At 43.1% G+C, this 20,991-nt stretch overlaps 1 protein-coding gene across 2 annotated transcripts in view; it reads left to right on the forward strand.

Moving 5' to 3' along the window:
• The window catches only part of PAM16 (presequence translocase associated motor 16), a 138,046-nt gene that overhangs the window by 7,338 nt on the left and 109,717 nt on the right, over nucleotides 1–20,991 (forward strand). For both annotated transcript variants that reach the window (XM_073648244.1, XM_073648246.1), the window contains exons 3-7: nucleotides 1,451–1,525; nucleotides 6,829–6,899; nucleotides 7,345–7,522; nucleotides 12,345–12,421; nucleotides 19,965–20,015. In XM_073648244.1, coding sequence (XP_073504345.1) covers nucleotides 1,451–1,525; nucleotides 6,829–6,899; nucleotides 7,345–7,522; nucleotides 12,345–12,421; nucleotides 19,965–20,015 — 452 coding nt within the window. The remainder of the gene's footprint in view (nucleotides 1–1,450; nucleotides 1,526–6,828; nucleotides 6,900–7,344; nucleotides 7,523–12,344; nucleotides 12,422–19,964; nucleotides 20,016–20,991) is intronic.

Consider the following 20,991-nt stretch of genomic DNA (forward strand, 5'->3'; position numbering starts at 1 on the left):
AACTTACCTGAGAAAGCCTAAAACGTTTTGGAAGAATGTTCTCTGGTCAGATGAGACAAAAGTAGATGGGAAAAAGCATCAACATAGAGTGTACAGGAAAAAAAAGAGGCATTCAAAGAAAAGAACACGGTCCCTACAGTCAAACATGGCGGAGGTTCCCTGATGTTTTGGGGTTGCTTTGCTGCCTCTGGCACTGGACTGCTTGACCGTGTGAATGGCATTATGAAGTCTGAAGACTACCAACAAATTTTGCAGCATAATGTAGGGCCCAGTGTGAGAAAGCTGGGTCTCCCTCAGAGGTCATGGGTCTTCCAGCAGGACAATGACCCAAAACACACTTCCAAAAGCACTATAAAATGGTTTGAGAGAAAGCACTGGAGACTTCTAAGGTGGCCAGCAATGAGTCCAGACCTGAATCCCATAGAACACCTGTTGAGAGATCTCAAAATGGCAGTTTGGTGAAGGCACCCTTCAAATATCAGGGACCTGGAGCAGTTTGCCAAAGAAGAATGGTCTACAATTCCAGCAGAGCATTGTAAGAAACTCATTGATGGTTACCGGAAGCGGTTGTTCGCAGTTATTTTGGCTAAAGGTTGTGCAACCAAGTATTAGGCTGAGGGTGCCAATACTTTTGTCTGGCCCATTTTTGGAGTTTTGTGTGAAATGATCAATGATTTGATTTTTGCTTCATTCTCTTTTGTGTTTTTTTCCTTGCAAGCAAATTAAATGAAGATAATAAGACCAAAGAATTTGTGATTGCAATCATTTTCAGGAAGAAACTGAGTATTATCTGACAGAATTGCAGGGGTGCCAATACTTTTGGCCACCACTGTATATATAGATGCTACCTGTAATTTTAATCCTGTCTTTGCTGATAATGACACTGCTGAAAAGTCTTCTGTATGGGACAGGAAGTGTGAGTCTAGTATTGGGCCCAGTGGCCAGTATGAAAATTGCCAAAAGTTTATGAAACATGCTGAAAAAAACCCTTAACATTAAAACCTAATTTAAATACTAAGTTATTTTCTAATAACCATTCCCTTATTTGAGAGTGAACCTTGCATTTGCTGTCCGTTTTCCGTGTTGGACCTGTTGGTTCTAGATGTCTGGATGCTGCCATGTCACAGTAGTTGTCTCTACTTTGAGTGGATCCTGATGATTGTTTGTGTTTATGATCTAGACTTTTCCTGATGCTTCTCACGGGCTGAGCACGATCCATGATGTCTGGACCGGCCACAGGTCTATTGACTCGAACTCAGTAGCCTCCTATGTGCCTAAGGGTCTGTTGAGGTTTGGTCAGGAGACCCACGACTGGTTCTGACCTAGCGATTACACGGAATGTCGGACGGATCAAATCTTCCTAATTGTATTTTTGGAGTCAGATCAAAATCGTGATCGGTCAAAACTTTTGCATCTGATTAATTAATCCCGATATGTAATTTATTGACAGGGGTGCTGGGGGTGACCTCCCTACAGGTGGGACAAGGAGAGAAGAGGACGATATCCCGGCTGCACTGTCACTCAGGTGAGTGGTAGGTAGGGATCAACTGTTTTGTCAATCCCTACAGCGGCAATCGTGGGGTGCCGATGGGTATCATGGCACTTAAATAAATATATATATATATACATATATATATATATACAGTACAGACCAAAAGTTTGGACACACCTTCTCATTTAAAGATTTTTCTGTATTTTCATGACTATGAAAATTGTACATTCACACTGAAGGCATCAAAACTATGAACTAACACATGTGGAATTATATACTTAACAAAAAAGTGTGAAACAACTGAAAATATGTCTTATATTCTAGGTTCTTCAAAGTAGCCACCTTTTGCTTTGATGACTGCTTTGCACACTCTTGGCATTCTCTTGATGAGCTTCAAGAGGTAGTCACCGGAAATGGTTTTCACTTCACAGGTGTGCCCTGTCAGGTTTAATAAGTGGGATTTCTTGCCTTATAAATGGGGTTGGGACCATCAGTTGTGTTGTGCAGAAGTCTGGTGGATTCACAGCTGATAATCCTACTGAATAGACTGTTAGAATTTGTATTATGGCAAGAAAAAAGCAGCTAAGTAAAGAAAAACAAGTGGCCATCATTACTTTAAGAAATGAAGGTCAGTCAATGCGAAAAATTGGGCAAACTTTGAAAGCGTCCCCAAGTGCAGTTGCAAAAAGCATCAAGCGCTACTAAGAAACTGGCTCACATGAGGACCGCCCCAGGAAAGGAAGACCAAGAGTCACCTCTGCTTCTGAGGATAAGTTTATCCGAGTCACCAGCCTCAGAAATCGCAGGTTAACAGCAGCTCAGATTAGAGACCAGGTCAATGCCACAAAGAGTTCTAGCAGCAGACACATCTCTTCAACAACTGTTAACAGGAGACTTTGTGCAGCAGGCCTTCATGGTAAAATAGCTGCTAGGAAACCACTGGTAAGGACAGGCAACAAGCAGAAGAGACTTGTTTGGGCTAAAGAACACAAGGAATGGACATTAGACCAGTGGAAATCTGTGCTTTGGTCTGAGGAGTCCAAATTTGAGATCTTTGGTTCCAACCACCGTGTCTTTGTGCGACGCAGAAAAGGTGAATGGATGGACTCTACATGCCTGGTTCCCACCGTGAAGCATGGAGGAGGAGGTGTGATGGTGTGGGGGGGCTTTGCTGGTGACACTGTTGGTGATTTATTCAAAATTGAAGGCATACTGAACCAGCATGGCTACCACAGCATCTTGCAGCGGCATGCTATTCCATCCGGTTTGCGTTTTGTTGGACCATCATTTATTTTTCAACAGGACAATGACCCCAAACACACCTCCAGGCTGTGTAAGGGCTATTTGACCAAGAAGGAGAGTGATGGGGTGCTACGCCAGATGACCTGGCCTCCACAGTCACCAGACCTGAACCCAATCGAGATGGTTTGGGGTGAGCTGGACCGCAGAGTGAAGGCAAAAGGGCCAACAAGTGCTAAGCATCTCTGGGAACTCCTTCAAGACTGTTGGAAGACCATTTCCGGTGACTACCTCTTGAAGCTCATCAAGAGAATGCCAAGAGTGTGCAAAGCAGTCATCAAAGCAAAAGGTGGCTACTTTGAAGAACCTAGAATATAAGACATATTTTCAGTTGTTTCACACTTTTTTGTTAAGTATATAATTCCACATGTGTTAATTCATAGTTTTGATGCCTTCAGTCTGTACTGTGTATATATATATATATATATATATATATATATACATACATACATACATACATACATACATACATACATACATACATACATACATACATACATACATACATACATACATACATACATACACACACACACACACACACACACACACACACACACACACACACACACACACACACACACACACACACACACACACACACACACACACACACTCGTGGTCAAAACTGTTGGTACCCCTCGTTTAATGAAAGGAAAACCCACAATGGTCACAGAAATAACTTGAATCTGACAAAAGTAATAAGAAATTAAAAATCTATGAAAATGATCAAATGAAAGTCAGACTTTGCTTTTCTGCTTCCACAGAATTTAAATAAAAATTAAATTCATGAAATAGGCCTGGACAGAAATGATGGTACCCCTGAAAATAATGTGACAAAAGGGACATGTTAAATCAAGTTGTGTCGACTAATTAGCATCACAGGTGTCTACAATCTTGTAATCAGTCAGTGGGCCTGTATATAGGGCTACAGATACTCACTGTGTTGTTTGATGACATGGTGTGTACCACACTCAACATGGACCAGAGGAAGCAAAGGAAAGAGTTGTCTCAGGGGATTAGAAAGAAAATTATAGACAAGCATGTTAAAGGTAAAGGTTATAAGACAATCTCCAAGCTGCTTAATGTTCCTGTGACTACAGTTGCACATATTATTCAGAAATGTAAGATCCATGGGACCCTGGATGTGGCCGCAGAAGGAAAATTGATGACAAATCAAAGAGACCTATAATACAAATGGTAACAAAAGAGCCCAGGAAAACTTCTAAAGAGATTAAAGGTGAACTTCAAGCTCAAGCAAAATTAGTGTCAGATCACACCATCCGTCGTTGTTTGATCCAAAGTGGACTTCATGGGAGACGACCAAGGAGAACACCATTGTTGAAAAAAAAATCATAAAAAAGCCAGACTGGAATTTGCCAAACTACATGTTAACAAGTCACAGAGCTTCTGGGAGAATGTCCTATGGACAGATGAGACAAAAATGGAAGTTTTTGGCAAGGCACATCAGCTCTATGTTCACAGACGAAGAAATGAAGCATATCAAGAAAAGAACACTGTCCCTACTGTGAAACATGGAGGAGGCTCTGTTATGTTCTGGGGCTGCTTTGTTGCATCTTGCACAGGGTGTCTTGAATCTGTGCAGGGTACAATGAAATCTCAAGACTATCAAGGGATTCTAGAGAGAAATGTGCTGCCCAGTGTCAGAAAGCTTGGTCTCAGTCACAGGTCATGGGTCTTGCAACAGGATAATGACCCAAATCACAGAGCTAAAAACACCCAAGAATGGCTAAGAGGAAAACACTGGACTATTCTGAAGTGGCTTCTATGAGCCCTGACCGAAATCCTATTGAGTATCTTTGGAAAGAGCTGAAACATGGAAAAGGCAACCTTCAAACACGAGACGACTGGAGCTGTTTGCTCATGAGGAGTGGGCCAAATACCTGTCGAGAGGTGTAGAAGTCTCATTGACAGTTACAGGAATCGTTTGATTGCAGTGATTGCCTCAAAAGGTTGTTCAACAAAATATTAAGTTAAGAAGAATCATAATTTCTGTCCGGGCCGATTTCATGAGGTTAATTTTTTTTTTAATTCTGTGGAAGCAGAAAAGCAATGTCTGACTTTCATGTGTTCATTTTCATAGATTTATAATTTATTATTACTTTTGTCAGATTCAAGTTTATATATATATATATATATATATATATATATATATATATATATATATATATATATATATATATATATATATATATATATATATATATATATATATATATATTATATTGCACTGCTCAAAAAAATAAAGGGAACACTGAAATAACACATCCTAGATCTGAATGAATGAAATATTCTCATTGAATACTTTGTTCTGTACAAAGCTGAATGTGCTGACAACAAAATCACACAAAAATCATCAATGGAAATCAAATTTATTAACCAATGGAGGCCTGGATTTGGAGTCACCCCCAAAATTAAAGTGGAAAAACACACTACAGGCTGATCCAACTTTGATGTAATGTCCTTAAAACAAGTCAAAATGAATCTCAGTATTGTGTGTGGCCTCCACGTGCCTGTATGACCTCCCTACACCGCCTGGGCATGCTCCTGATGAGGCTCAGTATTGTGTGTGGCCTCCTTGTGCCTGTATGACCTCCCTACACCGCCTGGGCATGCTCCTGATGAGGTTGCGGATGGTCTCCTGTGGGATCTCCTCCCAGACCTGGACTAAAGCATCCGCCAACTCCTGGACAGTCTGTGGTGCAACGTGACGTTGGTGGATGGAGCGAGACATGATGTCCCAGATGTGCTCAATCGGATTCAGGTCTGGGGAACGGGCGGGTCAGTCCATAGCTTCAATGCCTTCATCTTGCAGGAACTGCTGACACACTCCAGCCACATGAGGTCTGGCATTGTCCTGCATTAGGAGGAACCCAGGGCCAACCGCACCAGCATATGGTCTCACAAGGGGTCTGAGGATCTCATCTTGGTACCTAATGGTAGTCAGGCTACCTCTGGCAAGCACATGGAGGGCTGTGCGGCCCTCCAAAGAAATGCCACCCCACACCATTACTGACCCACTGCCAAACCGGTCATGCTGAAGGATGTTGCAGACAGCAGATCGCTCTCCACGGTGTCTCCAGACTTTGTCACGTCTGTCACATGTGCTCAATGTGAACCTGCTTTCATCTGTGAAAAGCACAGGGCGCCAGTGGCGACTTTGCCAATTCTGGTGTTCTGTGGCAAATGCCATGCGTCCTGCACTGTGGTGGGCTGTGAGCACAACCCCCATCTGTGGACGTCGGGCCCTCATACCACCCTCATGGAGTCGGTTTCTAACCATTTGTGCAGCCACATGCACATTTGTGGCCTGCTGGAGGTCATTTTGCAGGGCCCTGGCAGTGCTCCTCCTGTTCCTCCTTGCACAAAGGCGGAGGTAGTCCTTCCGCTGGGTTGTTGCCCTCCTACGGCCCCCTCCACGTCTCCTGGTGTACTGGCCTGTCTCCTGGTAGCGCCTCCAGCCTCTGAACATTACGCTGACAGACACAGCAAACCTTCTTGCCACAGCTCGCATTGATGTGCCATCCTGGATGAGCTGCACTACCTGAGCAACTTCTGTGGGTTGTAGAGTCCGTCATATGCTACCATGAGTGTGAAAGCACAACCAACATTCAAAAGTGACCAAAACATCAGCCAGAAAGCATTGGTACTGAGATGTGGTCTGTGGTCCCCACCTGCAGAACCACTCCTTTATTGAGGGTGTCTTGATAATTGCCAATAATTTCCATCTATTGTCTGTTCCATTTGCACAACAGCATGTGAAATTGATTGTCAATCAGTGTTGCTTCCTAAGTGGACAGTTTGAGTTCACAGAAGTTTGATTTACTTGGAGTTATATTCTGTGTTCCCTTTATTTTTTTGAGCAGTGTATATAAATATTTTTTTTTTACCCTCCCGATGCTGCACTTTATATGTTTACTTTGTAACCCAGTTTTCAGTTCTGGTTGTATGATGATATTTGTTGCAGATGTGCCCCATTATTTCTCCTTCTCACCTGTTTTCTATTTCTCCTGCAGACGTGGTGACAGATTTTGCCTTTTCACCATTTGATGACAATCTCCTGGCCACTGGATCTGCAGACCAGTCTGTGAGTGATGACAACATGGTTTTAGGATAGTGGCATGTCTATATTGACACCATTTTGGGGTAGATAGGACGTTTTGGTTGCTTTTTATTTCATTATTTTTGAAAGTACACGACTGAAAAATGGCAATTCTGATGTTCAGATTCTTCTTTTCGGCATTTAAGTAATTTTATATTTTGATAGATTGGACTTTTTCGGGCACAATACCAAATATGTTTATTTTTTCCTACTTATATTTTTTTTAGTCCCCTTAGGGGACTTGAACCTGCAACACGCAGAGGCAGAGCTTTTAGTATACATTACAATATACCGTAAGTTTTTCAAAATCAGGTTGTATATAATGTCTCCATTCACTGACTGCAAGCAGAGATCCTACAAACTGTAAAGCTCATTGATATCGAGGTGTATTAATAAGTGATTGAAATTTGTTTCTGTACATTTTTTGCAGGTGAAATTGTGGCGCGTGTCAGAGACTGGCGATGTGGGCGACTCTGCGGTGACTCTGACGGTGAAAGGCGGCCATGTGAAAGCTCTGCAGTTCCATCCCTGCGCCGATGCCCTGCTCGTCTCCACGGCTGGCAAATCCGGACAAGTCTGGGATCTCTCCAGGGGCACTGCCCTCGCTGGTAAGAGCAGATACATCTCCAAAACTGCTCTGAATCGACAAGTTTTTTCTTTGAATTATTTTTAATGCCTTAAATTATCAAGTTTTATGAACATAAAAATATATATATTTGTTGTTAAAATATATCATTGTTGAATAAAATATTTTATATATAAATAAATAACACTTTTATTCAACATTTATTTTAACAACTAGTATATATCTATATAGATATATATTATAGATATATATATTTTCTTTTAAATTTTATCTATATATACTTGTTAAAATATACAGTGGGTACGGAAAGTATTCAGACCCCTTTTTTCACTCTTTGTTTCATTGCAGCCATTTGGTAAATTTTAAAAAGTTCATTTTTTTTCTCATTAAAGTACACTCTGCACCCCATCTTGACTGAAAAAAAACAGAAATGTAGAAATTTTTGGAAATTTATTAAAAAAGAAAAACTGAAATATCACATGGTCATAAGTATTCAGACCCTTTGCTCAGACACTCATATTTAGGTCACATGCCGTCCATTTCCTTCTGATCCTCCTTGAGATGGTTCTACTCCTTCATTGGAGTCCAGCTGTGTTTAATTAAACTGATAGGACTTGATTTGGAAAGGCACATGCCTGTCTATATAAGACCTCACAGCTCACAGTGCATGTCAGACCAAATGAGAATCATGAGCTCAAAGGAACTGCCCAAGGAGCTCAGAGACAGAATTGTGGCAAGGCACAGATCTGGCCAAGGTTATAAAAGAATTTCTGCATTACTCAAGGTTCCTAAGAGCACAGTGGCCTCCATAATCCTTAAATGGAAGAAGTTTGGGACCACCAGAAGTCTTCCTAGACCTGGCCGTCCAGCCAAACTGAGCAATCGTGGGAGAACAGCCTTGGTGAGATAGGTAAAGAAGAACCCCAAGATCACTGTGGCTGAGCTCCAGAGATGCAGTAGGGAGATGGGAGAAAGTTCCACAAAGTCAATGATCACTGCAGCCCTCCATCAGTCGGGCCTTTATGGCAGATTGGCCCGATGGAAGCCTCTCCTCAGTGCAAGACATATGAAAGCCCGCATAGAGTTTGCTCATAAACACATCAAGGACTCTCAGACTATAATAAATAAGATTCTCTGGTCTGATGAAACGAAGATAGAACATTTTTGTCTAAATAGTATGTGTGGAGAAAACCAGGCACTGCTCACCACCTGCCCAATACTATCCCAACAGTGAAACATGGTGGTGGCAGCATCATGCTATGGGGGTGTTTTTCAGCTGCAGGGACAGGACTGCTGATTGCAATTGAAGGAAACATGAATGCAGCCAATTACAGAAATATCCTGGATGAAAACCTCTTCCAGAGTGCTCTGGACCTCAGACTTGGCCAAAGGTTCACCTTCCAACAAGACAATGACCCTAAGCACACAACTAAAACAACAAAGTAGTGGCTTCAGAATAACTCTGTGACCATTCTTGACTGGCCCAGCCAGAACCCTGACCTCAACCCAATTGAGCATCTCTGGAGAGACCTGAAAATGGCTGTCCACCAACGTTCACCATCCAACCTGATGGAACTGGAGAGGATCTGCGAGGAAGAATGGCAGAGGATCCCCCAATCCAGCTGTGAAAAACTTTTTGCATCATTCCCAAGAAGACTCATGGCTGTACTAGCTCAAAGGGGGCTTCTACTCAATACTGAGAAAAGGGTCTGAATACTTATGACCATGTGATATTTAAGTTTTTCTTTTTTAATAAATTAGCAAAAATTTCTACATTTCTGTTTTTTTCAGTCAAGATGGGGTGCAGAGTGTACTTTAATGAGAAAAAATGAACTTTTTAGAATTTAGCAAATGGCCGCAATGAAACAATACATATATATATACACAGTATATCTATCTCTAGTTAAAATATATCAATGTTGAATAAGAGAAAAAAAGATATGTTTACTTTAATCAACATTTATATATTTTAACTATATATATATTGATATATTGTAACAACAAATGTATATGTATTTTTTATTTTTCACAACGTTTGACTTTTTTTTTTTTTTTTACTGATCACGTTTCTTGTTGAAAAACCTGTGAACATAATTTAGGTTATTGTGGTTAAGTGTTTTTTTACAATTTGAGTGCAATTAATTTTTTTAATTTATTATTTTTCTTTTTTAAAACCCCCATCATTACCATCTTATATTTTATTTAATACTGCACAAGCGTTCCCCAGATTTTTAGATTGTCACCGTCAAACCCAGTAATCCTGCTTGAAGAAGGGAGACCACCTTGATTACTGTGGCAAACAGCGTCCTGAATGTCCCAGAGGTTTCTCCGATCCCACCCGTTGGAGCAGGAGCTCGGTGGTCATTGGACACTGTAGAATAAGGCTTCTAAAATGGGTTTTTCTGTCTGAATTTAAACTTCTGCAGTTGCCTAGAATTATTACTCCAGAAGTTTATATTTTTCCAATTCATGCAGAACTATTTTTTGCCCGTGAGTTGCAATACCAGACACTTCCTTGTACAGGAGTGGCGCTATTTCTGGAAAATGGAAACCGAAAAAAAAACCTTCTTTGTAAGACCTTTTATTTTTTCTGTTTTTGGATTTTTTTTTCCCCAAAGCTTCTTTCCATTAGATTTTAGAAATTGTGTGTCTATAGGGACTCAGTAATTAGTATTGGTGCCTTAACTTTCACTCGGAAACTCCATTTTTTTTTTTCTTCCCAGAATTTGCTTGTCTTCTCTCGGTGCTCAGGTTTCCTTCGCATTCCTGTGACATACTGGTTGGCTTACTGGTTTCCTATGTACGGAACGACCACTGTTTATTTTACTGCGGCTGGGGAGCTGGGTTACAAGGCCGTCATTATATGAACAGATGGGAATAAATTATTCTTTATATAAACCTGTATAATATCTTAAAGGGGTATTCCGAGCTTATAAAGTGATGGCATTTTGCCTTCCGTTCACTATCGACTTATGGGACCCCCATTCATCCTTTGAATGAAGGGGTTTCAGCGCTGGTGTGACGCATCCCAAAGCCATCCGTTTCGCTGGGAAACCCGGCGTGGCCCTAGGGATATACAATCACTTTATAAGATACTAGGTGGTGGCCCGATTCTAACGCATCGGTTATTCTAGAATATGTATGCGGCCAACCGGGCGCAATCAGCAAAGCGGTGTTAAAATTTGGCGCCTATATCGCAGATTGGTCACGGCGGGCGGTCGCGACTAATCAGCAGAGCGTTGTTTAAATTGGGCGCCAATCTCGCTGATTGGTCGCATCTGGCGTCCGTGACCAGTCAGCACAGCGGTTTAACTTTTGCGGCAAGATCAGTGATTGGTCGCGTCCGAAGATCGCGACCAATCACCGATTTGTGCGCCACATTTAAATAGCGGCCGCGACCAATCACCGATCTTGCAGAGACATTTAAGCACCGCTGTGCTGATTGGTCGCCGACGTTGCCCGCGACCAATCACCGATTTGGGCGCCACATTTAAATAGCGTCCGCGACCAATCTGCACAGCGGTGTTTAAATGTGTCTGCAAGATCGGTGATTGGTCGCAGGCGCTATTTAAATGTGGCGCCCAAATCGGTGATTGGTCGCGGGCAGCGTCCGCGACCAATCATCACAGCAGTGTTTAACTTTTGGTCCAAGATCAGTGATTGGTCGCGATCTCTCGCCGCGACCAATCATCGAATCGTATTGCTGAGGACCGGGGAGCGGAATCGTATTGGTGAAGACCGGGGAGCGCCGCTGCCTGTGCGGCTACTTCCGCTGCGAGAACCTGGGACATGAGTGGGCGTTCGCAGCAGAAGTATCCCGACCCGCAGCGCCGCTTCCCGGTCCTCCCTTGACACGCTAGCCGCATGGAGGTCAGCGCCGCTGCCTGTACGGCTACTTCCGCTGCGAGATCCCGGGACATGAGCTGGCGTTCGCAGCAGAAGTATCCCGACCTGCAGCGCCGCTCCCCGGTCTTCCCTTGACACGCTAGCCGCATGGAGGTCAGCGTCGCCGGCGGTCGGGAGATGAGCGCCTCTCGCCGGTCATCTCCCGGCTGCATCGCCACTGAGCTCTGTCCCGCAGATGAGCCGCTAAAGGCCGCCATCTTTTTTCCGAAATCCCGCGGCGCTCATTCGCCGCTGCCGGACCAATGAGCGACGCGGGATTTCCTGGACAGACAGAAAGACAGACCGACAGACAGACAGACGGGATAAGACGATTATATATATATATATATATATATATATATATATATAGATGAATACCCCTTTTTAGGTGTTTTAAATGGGTAAATTTGCAAAGTGCTTGTAAAAACAAGCAATTTTGTAATTTACCTCTTATTATAAATCCTCTCTGTTCTCAGAAGGGATGGGATTTTTAATTTTATTGTTGTCGAGGTTACCGGCCACCTCTGCAGTCTATCAGCGGTGATCGCTCGCCTAGGGAAGGAGCTCAGTGCTTACAAGCTCTTTGCTATACAGCTTGTAAGCTACACTGAAGCTTGGCTGGAGCGCTCTGTTGGCTCCCAATCCGGGCAGCTTCAGTGCCCCTGCTCGCCTCTCATGCTGCCTCTGCTTGTAACAAGGAAAGAGCACTGTTCAGGGCAAGTGGAGCTACCATGCACCTCTGGTAAGCAGGAGGCAGGGCAGGATGCGCTCCTGAAACTAGGACATGAGACATCCCCTATAAATCTAGTGGGATAAATGTGTTTCCCTTGAAATAATGAAAATAAAAGGGTGCTCTAGCATGAGCGTCTGAGCTGTGGGTACCGGACGAGCTTTATGATGTGTGATCTAGAACGGAAATGAGTCACTAAAATCTTGATTTCTCTTTCTTTTCTGTGTAGCTTTGGATGATCATGGTGACCATGTGCAGGGTCTATGCTGGAGTCAGGATGGGGTACTGATTGGGACCACTTCTAAGGTGAGCAATAGAAGGGATTAAATATTTTATTCTTTGCATAAATAATAAAAAAAATATATATTTTCCATTTTCTAACTGTTGAAAAATTGATTCAGTGAAGAATTATTATAACATTTACTTATATACTCTGGCGCCACCTGGTGTCCAAAGTGCATAACAATGTGCACGTACATCTAATGAGATGAGCAGTGGTGGTCGCACATGCTCAGTCACTCTTCCCACAGCCCGGTCTGTACACTGTGATCCCCTGCTTTCTGCCCTGGCTGGACTTCAGAAGAGAGAGCTATTTTCAATATATATTGCAATATATGTAAAAATATCACTGGTTCAATTTCTCTATGTAAGGTGGAAAAAAAGTAAAAAATAAATAAATAAAATTGCAAATCCTCACCCTTTTCCCAATAAAGAAAATAAAAACAATGATCATATTCGGTATCGCTGCATCTGTAAAAGTCTGATTTTTCAAAATCTAAAATGATTCAACTCTTATGGAAATGGCCATAAAGGAAAAAAAATTAAAATGTCAGAAATATGTTTGTTTTTGTTTTTTTTCGGGCTTCTTGCATCCCCCAAAAAACATGGGATAAAAATTGATCAAAAATTTGTATGTATCAACAAGAATGGCAAAAAAAAAAATATTTTCAGCTTCATCGACTGAAAAATTGTACAAGTTATTGGACACAAACAAACTTTTTTTTTTTTACAAAGTTCTGAACTCTTTAAACTCAGAAAAATAAAAAAATAAAGAAAGAAAAAAATAAATGAATATATATTATTATAGCGCTATCTATTCTATATATATACACACAGTACAGACCAAAAGTTTGGACACACCTTCTCATTTAAAGATTTTTCTGTATTTTCATGACTATGAAAATTGTACATTCACACTGAAGGCATCAAAACTATGAATTATCACACGTGGAATTATATACTTAACAAAAAAGTGTGAAACAACTGAAAATATGTCTTATATTCTAGGTTCTTCAGAGTAGCCACCTTTTGCTTTGATGACTGCTTTGCACACTCTTGGCATTCTCTTGATGAGCTTCAAGAGGTAGTCACCGGAAATGGTCTTCACTTCACAGGTGTGCCCTGTCAGGTTTAATAAGTGGGATTTCTTGCCTTATAAATGGGGTTGGGACCATCAGTTGTGTTGTGCAGAAGTCTGGTGGATACAGAGCTGATAGACTGTTAGCTGCTTTTTTTCTTGCCATAATACAAATTCTAAGTAAAGAAAAACGAGTGCCCATCATTACTTTAAGAAATGAAGGTCAGTCAGTCCGAAAAATTGGGCAAACTTTGAAAGTGTCCCCAAGTGCAGTTGCAAAAACCATCAAGTGCTGCAAAGAAACTGGCTCACATGAGGACCGTCCCAGGAAAGGAAGACCAAGAGTCACCTCTGCTTCTGAGGATAAGTTTATCCGAGTCACCAGCCTCAGAAATCGCAGGTTAACAGCAGCTCAGATTAGAGACCAGGTCAATGCCACACAGAGTTCTAGCAGCAGACACATCTCTTCAACAATTGTTAAGAGGAGACTTTGTGCAGCAGGCCTTCATGGTAAAATAGCTGCTAGGAAACCACTGCTAAGGACAGGCAACAAGCAGAAGAGACTTGTTTGGGCTAAAAAACACAAGGAATGGACGGACATTAGACCAGTGGAAATCTGTGCTTTGGTCTGATGAGTCCAAATTTGAGATCTTTGGTTCCAACCACCGTGTCTTTGTGCGACACAGAAAAGGTGAACGGATGGACTCTACATGCCTGGTTCCCACCGTGAAGCATGGAGGAGGAGGTGTGATGGTGTGGGGGTGCTTTGCTGGTAACACTGTTGGGGATTTATTCAAAATTGAAGGCATACTGAACCAGCATGGCTACCACAGCATCTTGCAGCGGCATGCTATTCCATCCGGTTTGCGTTTAGTTGGTCCATCATTTATTTTTCAACAGGACAATGACCCCAAACACACCTCCAGGCTGTGTAAGGGCTATTTGACCAAGAAGGAGAGTGATGGGGTGCTACGCCAGATGACCTGGCCTCCACAGTCACCAGACCTGAACCCAATCGAGATGGTTTGGGGTGAGCTGGACCGCAGAGTGACGGCAAAAGGGCCAACAAGTGCTAAGCATCTCTGGGAGCTCCTTCAAGATTGTTGGAAGACCATTTCTGGTGACTACCTCTTGAAGCTCATCAAGAGAATGCCAAGAGTGTGCAAAGCAGTCATCAAAGCAAAAGGTGGCTACTTTGAAGAATCTAGAATATAAGACATATTTTCAGTTGTTTCACACTTTTTTGTTAAGTATATAATTCCACATGTGTTAATTCATAGTTTTGATGCCTTCAGTGTGAATGTACAATTTTCATAGTCATGAAAATACAGAAAAATATTTACATGAGAAGGTGTGTCCAAACTTTTGGTCTGTACTGTGTATGTATATATGTGTATGTATTTTTAGTTGTTTTTTCATAATTTTATATATTTTTTTAATGTAAATAAATAGTATATAAAGACCCAATATAAATTTGGTACTGTTGTAATCGTACTGATTTGGAGAATCATAGTAGTAGTATTATTATTTATTATTATAGCGCCATTTATTCCATGGCACTTTACATGTGAAGAAGGGGTATACATACAAGAACAATTACAATAATCTTGAGCACAATGTGACGGCGACTGGTACAGGAGGAGCGAGGACCCGGCCCGCGAGGGCTCACAGTCTACAAGGGATGGGTGAGGATACAGTAGGTGAGGGTAGAGCTGGTCGTGCAGCATTATTTGTGGAGTGGTGGTTACTGCAGGTTGTAGGCTTGTCGGAAGAGGTGGGTCTTCAGGTTCCTTTTGAAGGTTTCCACGGTAGGCGAGAGTCTGATACGTTGGGGTAGAGAGTTCCAGAGTAGAGGGGAAGCACGGGAGAAATCTTGTATGCGATTGTGGGAGGAGGAGATTAGAGGGGAGTAGAGAAGGAGATCTTGTGAGGATCGGAGGTTGCGTGTGGGTATGTAGCGAGAGACTAGGTCAGCGATATATGGAGGAGACAGGTTGTGAATGGCTTTGTATGTCATGGTTAGGGTTTTGAACTGGAGTCTCTGAGCAATGGGGAGCCAGTGAAGAGATTGACAGAGAGGAGAGGCCGGGGAATAGCCGGGGGACAGGTTGATTAGTCGAGCAGCAGAGTTTAGGATGGATTGGAGGGGTGCGAGAGTGTTAGAAGGGAGGCCACAGAGCAGGAGGTTGCAGTAGTCGAGGCGGGAGATGATGAGGGCGTGCACTAGTGTTTTTGCAGATTCATGGTTGAGGAATGTGCAGATCCGGGAGATATTTTTGAGTTGGAGTCGGCAGGAAGTGGAAAGGGCTTGGATATGTGGTTTGAAGGAGAGTTCAGCGTCCAGGGTTACCCCAAGGCAGCGAGCTTGAAGGACTGGGGACAGTGGGCAGCCATTGACTGTGATGGATTGATCAGTTGGGGGGGTTGAATGAGATGGCGGAAAGATGATGAATTCTGTTTTGTCCATGTTAAGTTTTAGAAATCTGGCAGAGAAGAAGGATGAAATAGCAGACAGACATTGTGGGATTTTGGTTAGTAAGGAGGTGATATCGGGTCCAGAGAGGTAGATCTGTGTGTCATCAGCATAGAGGTGATAATGAAAGCCATGAGACTCTATGAGCTGTCCCAGGCCTAAGGTGTAGATGGAGAAGAGCAGGGGTCCTAGAACTGAACCTTGGGGGACACCGACAGATAGGGGGTGAGGTGAGGAGGTGGTGTGTGAGTGGGAGACACTGAATGTCCTGTCTGTTAGATATGAGGAGATCCAGGATAGGGCCAAGTCTGTGATGCCGAGAGATGAGAGAGTTTTTAGTAAGAGGGAATGGTCCACTGTGTCGAAGGCAGATGACAGGTCTAGGAGGAAGAGGACAGAATAGTGTCGCTTAGATTTGGCGGTTAGTAGGTCGCTGGTAACTTTGGTCAGTGCAGTTTCAGTAGAATGGTGCGGTCGGAAACCAGATTGTAGGCGGTCGAAGAGGGAGCAGGAGGAGAGGTGGGAGAACAGCTCAGAATGGACGTGTTGTTCCAGTAGTTTTGAGGCATAGGGGAGAAGTGATATGGGGCGATAGCTAGACAGAGAGGATGGGTCAAGGGAGGGCTTTTTGAGGATGGGTGTGATTGAGGCTGGTTTGAAGCATGAGGGAAAGACACCAGTTGTTAGTAACAAGTTGAAGAGGTGGGCTAGGGCTGGGATGAAGATAGTGGTAAGGTTTGGGATGAGGTGGGACGGGATTGGGTCAAGTTTACAGGTGGTGAGGTGTGATTTGGAGAGTAAAGAGGAAAGTTGATCTTCCGTAATGGTGGAGAATGTGGTTTTGGAGGAGGAGGGTTGAGTAGGTGTGGGGAGGGGCTGTGGGGGCTTTAGGCAAAAGCTTTGTCTGATGGTGTCAATCTTCTTTTCGAAGAATGAGGCAAAGTCTTCGGCTGAAATAAGAGGAGAGGAAGGAGGCACTGCGGGACGGAGGAGAGAATTGAAGGTGTTAAATAGTTGTTTGGGGTTGTGAGACGGGGAGGATATGAGCGATGTGAAGTATGTTTGTTTTGCTGCAGTGAGTGTGGACTTGAAGGTAGTGAGGGATTGTTTGAATGCGATGAAGTGCTCATTGGAGTGTGACCTTTTCCATCTACGCTCAGCAACCCTGGAGGCCCGTCGCAGTTCTTTAGTTCAGCTGGTGTGCCAGGGTTGCCTGTTGATTGTGCGAGCTTTGGTATGTGTGAGGGGGGCGACCGAATCGAGAGCTGCAGCTGTTGTGGTGTTGTATAAAGTGGCAGCAACATCTGCATCATGTAAGGAACTAATGTCTGTAAGAGGGAGAAGGGATTCAGAGAGTGAGTGTAGGTCAAGGTGTCTGAGATTTCTGCGAGGGTGTGCAAGTTTGTGGAGTTGGGATTGTTGACCTGGAGAGGAGAGGGTAGAGAATGTAAGTAGGTTGTGGTCAGAGAGAGGGAGAGGTGAGTTAGAGAGGTTAGATAGGGAATAGAGGCGGGTGACGATGAGGTCCAGCGTGTGGCCGTCTTTGTGGGTGGGTGTGGAAGACCACTGGGTAAGACCAAAGGAGGAAGTGAGGGATAGAAGCTTAGAGGCGGCTGAGAGGGAAGTGTCAGTGGGGATGTTAAAGTCGCCCATGAGGATAGTGGGGATGTCAACGGAAAGAAATTGAAGTAGCCAAGTGGTGAAGTGGTCAAAGAAAGTGGTGGCTGATCCTGGGGGGCGGTAGATGACCGCCAGTTGGAGGTTGGAGGGGGAGTTGATGCGCACGCAGTGCACTTCAAAAGAGGGGAGAGTAATTGAGGGTGGCAGTGGGATATGGGTGAAGGAGCAATTATCTGAGAGGAGGAAACCTATTCCTCCACCGTGCTTGCCGGTGGGGCGGGGGGTATGGGAGAGGTGGAATCCGCCATACGAAAGTGCAGCAGGAGAGGCCGTGTTGGAGGGGGTGAGCCAGGTTTCAGTGATGCCGAGGAAGGAAAGCTTGTTGTTGATGGAGAGGTTGGGAATGTAGGAAAGTTTGTTGCAGACGGAGCGAGCGTTCCATAGAGCTCCTGTTAGGGGGATTGGGGAAGCAGGGGCTGAGCGGATGGGTATAAGGTTAGAAGGGTTATGAGAGTTTGGGATAGATCGTGGGTAGGAGGTGGAAGTGATTGTAGGGATGTGGTGAGGAGGGCCAGGATTAGGAGAGATGTCGCCAGCAGTAAGGAGGAGCAGAGAAAGCGTTAGCAGGTGGGAGCAGGAGAGGGCATGAGGTGGCTGTCTGTGTTTGGAGACAAAGGATTGTATGTTGAGGAATAGCTCTGAGGAGGAGGTGAGGTGGGTAGGGAGAATGGAGGGAGAGATGAAGAGTTCCTTACTAGGTGTAGGGATTAGGGGTGGTTGTAAGAAGTGAAGGATTAAGGGGGTGAGAGTGAAAACAAAGACAAACATTGTTTACTGTGACTTATTATCCAGTTACCTTCAGTTCACTTCAGATTCAATTCAGAATTAATTCATATTTCTCACACTTAAGCAATGGACACTTAAGGTGATGGACACAGACTAAAATCTGACACAGACTCCTGACTCACAATATATTTGTAACAGAATGCATTCAGCTGTGAACCAGAGGGGAGTGGTCTGTGCTCATCTCGATCAGCTGATTAAGGCAGAGCCAGATGCTGGATACTCAAAGGTTGAGTAAACAAGGTCATAAATGAAAGTGGGGGGTAGTTGGTGTAAGTTGGGTCACGTACCATTAGTACATAGGAGCAGAGAGATATAGGGAAGGCTGCATGGAAATCAGGATGGCAAAGTTGGGTCACGTACCTGTAAGAGGAATCGATAAACAGAGATGCTGATTAGAGTGCGGTGGTGGCACTCTAATCAGCATCTTTCAGGTCATTTTTACCATACAATGAACTCTGTAACAGCAAAACCCACAAATCTATGCCAGAATTTTGTTGTATATTTTTTCACCATTTTTACCCCATTTTTAATTTTTTTCCAAATTTTCACTACATAATATAGTAAAATAAATGTTGTCTTTCAAAACTACAACTCTTCCTGCAAAAAAACAAGCCTTCAGACTGGTTTCCCTCATCATAAATGGCGTCGGATAGAGCATGTAAAAGCAAGCAATTTTGCAATTTACTGTTTGTTAAAATTTTCAGCCGTTCTTGAAATATTAACACTTTTTATTGTTTGTTTACAGCTCATTGTCTTGGAGACCGACCACCGCTGCTAGGCCACAGAACATAAACAGTGCTTACAGTCTCTTTTCTATTAACCTTGTAAAAATGGTTTTAAAGCTGTCTGGGATTGCTGGAGTCCAGTGTTACCTCCTAATGCCAGCACAGCTTCAGGGCAGCGCTTACAAGCTAGACTGCAGCGGTGGTCGGTTTTCTAGGCAATGAGCTATAAACACAAAAGAAAAGTGTTAATATCTCAAGAATGGCTTCAAATTTTAATAAGCGGCAAATTGCAAAAGTGCTAGTATTTACCAGCACTATCCAACAATACCCATCTAGAATTTATAGGGAATAACCCTTTAAATTCTAGTTTTAAGTTGGTATTTTCGGATGTGTCCTGTAGGTGGCGCTCTAAGTATACTGAACTGACTACCTTGACCTAGTTTTTTTCAATTTCTTCACATGGTTATTTACTATATTTAGGTGCCTATTATCAAACTTTCAGGTCATTAATCGGTGTACATCTTTATTAATTTACTACTTTGGATATAGCAGTTTTTTTTTTATATATATATATATATATATATATATATATATAAAAAATGTGTGTAAAAAATATAGTTAAAGTGGTTTTTAAATAATTTTTTAATCATTTAATATTTTTTTATGCACGTGATGATCTGACATTGTGTCATATGATGATGGCTTTCATTCACTGACTAATGGCATAACGCTGGCATTGGACCAAACGGCGTGATTTCGTCTTGCGTCTTAATGTTTTTTTATTGCTAGATTTCCACATCTTTATATTTTCCGGTTTCTTTCTTGCAGGATAAGAGACTTAGGATTTTTGATGTTCGGAAAAGCACAAAAGCCATTCAGGTATTGCTGCAAATTCTCATGGAGCCGATACGATGATGGGGGAGGGGAGGCTAAAGGATAAATCTGTGGGATTTCTGCATTCAGGGTTTATGGCATGTCACTACATTAAGTGCTGCAGGAATCTGTCCGCTTGTGATTACACGTTGGTACATCCCATAAACAAATGACACATAGATAAGATTCAGCCAGCGAGTCACAACAGGAGATAAGGGCCCTTGCTGCTATTTTATACCTATCCTTTGATATCTGATCTCCCTGTGTACATGTTATTGACTCTATACATCTCCCCATTGTCTGTGTACTCCCATGCCTGCAGCCTGACTAGGGACATTACAGAAGTGTAATAAAGAAATTATGGGCCGCTGTGCAAACATTATTATTCCTAATGCACACAGTGATGTCACAGTACAGGGATAATGCACACAGTGATGTCACAGTACAGGGATAATGCACACAGTGATGTCACAGTACAGGGATAATGCACACAGTGATGTCACAGTACAGGGATAATACACACAGTGATGTCACAGTACAGGGATAATGCACACAGTGATGTCACAGTACAGGGATAATACACACAGTGATGTCACAGTACAGGGATAATGCACGCAGTGATGTCACAGTACAGGGATCATGCACGCAGTGATGTCACAGTACAGGGATAATGCACACAGTGATGTCACAGTACAGGGATAATACACACAGTGATGTCACAGTACAGGGATAATGCACACAGTGATGTCACAGTACAGGGATAATACACACAGTGATGTCACAGTACAGGGATAATGCACGCAGTGATGTCACAGTACAGGGATAATGCACGCAGTGATGTCACAGTACAGGGATAATGCACGCAGTGATGTCACAGTACAGGGATAATGCACGCAGTGATGTCACAGTACAGGGATAATGCACGCAGTGATGTCACAGTACAGGGATAATGCACGCAGTGATGTCACAGTACAGGGATAAT

The sequence above is a fragment of the Phyllobates terribilis genome, unplaced genomic scaffold (assembly GCF_046119375.1).
Source record: "Phyllobates terribilis strain yellow unplaced genomic scaffold, ASM4611937v1 Scaffold_9__5_contigs__length_417890890, whole genome shotgun sequence".
In the NCBI taxonomy this organism is placed as follows: Eukaryota; Metazoa; Chordata; class Amphibia; order Anura; family Dendrobatidae; genus Phyllobates; species Phyllobates terribilis.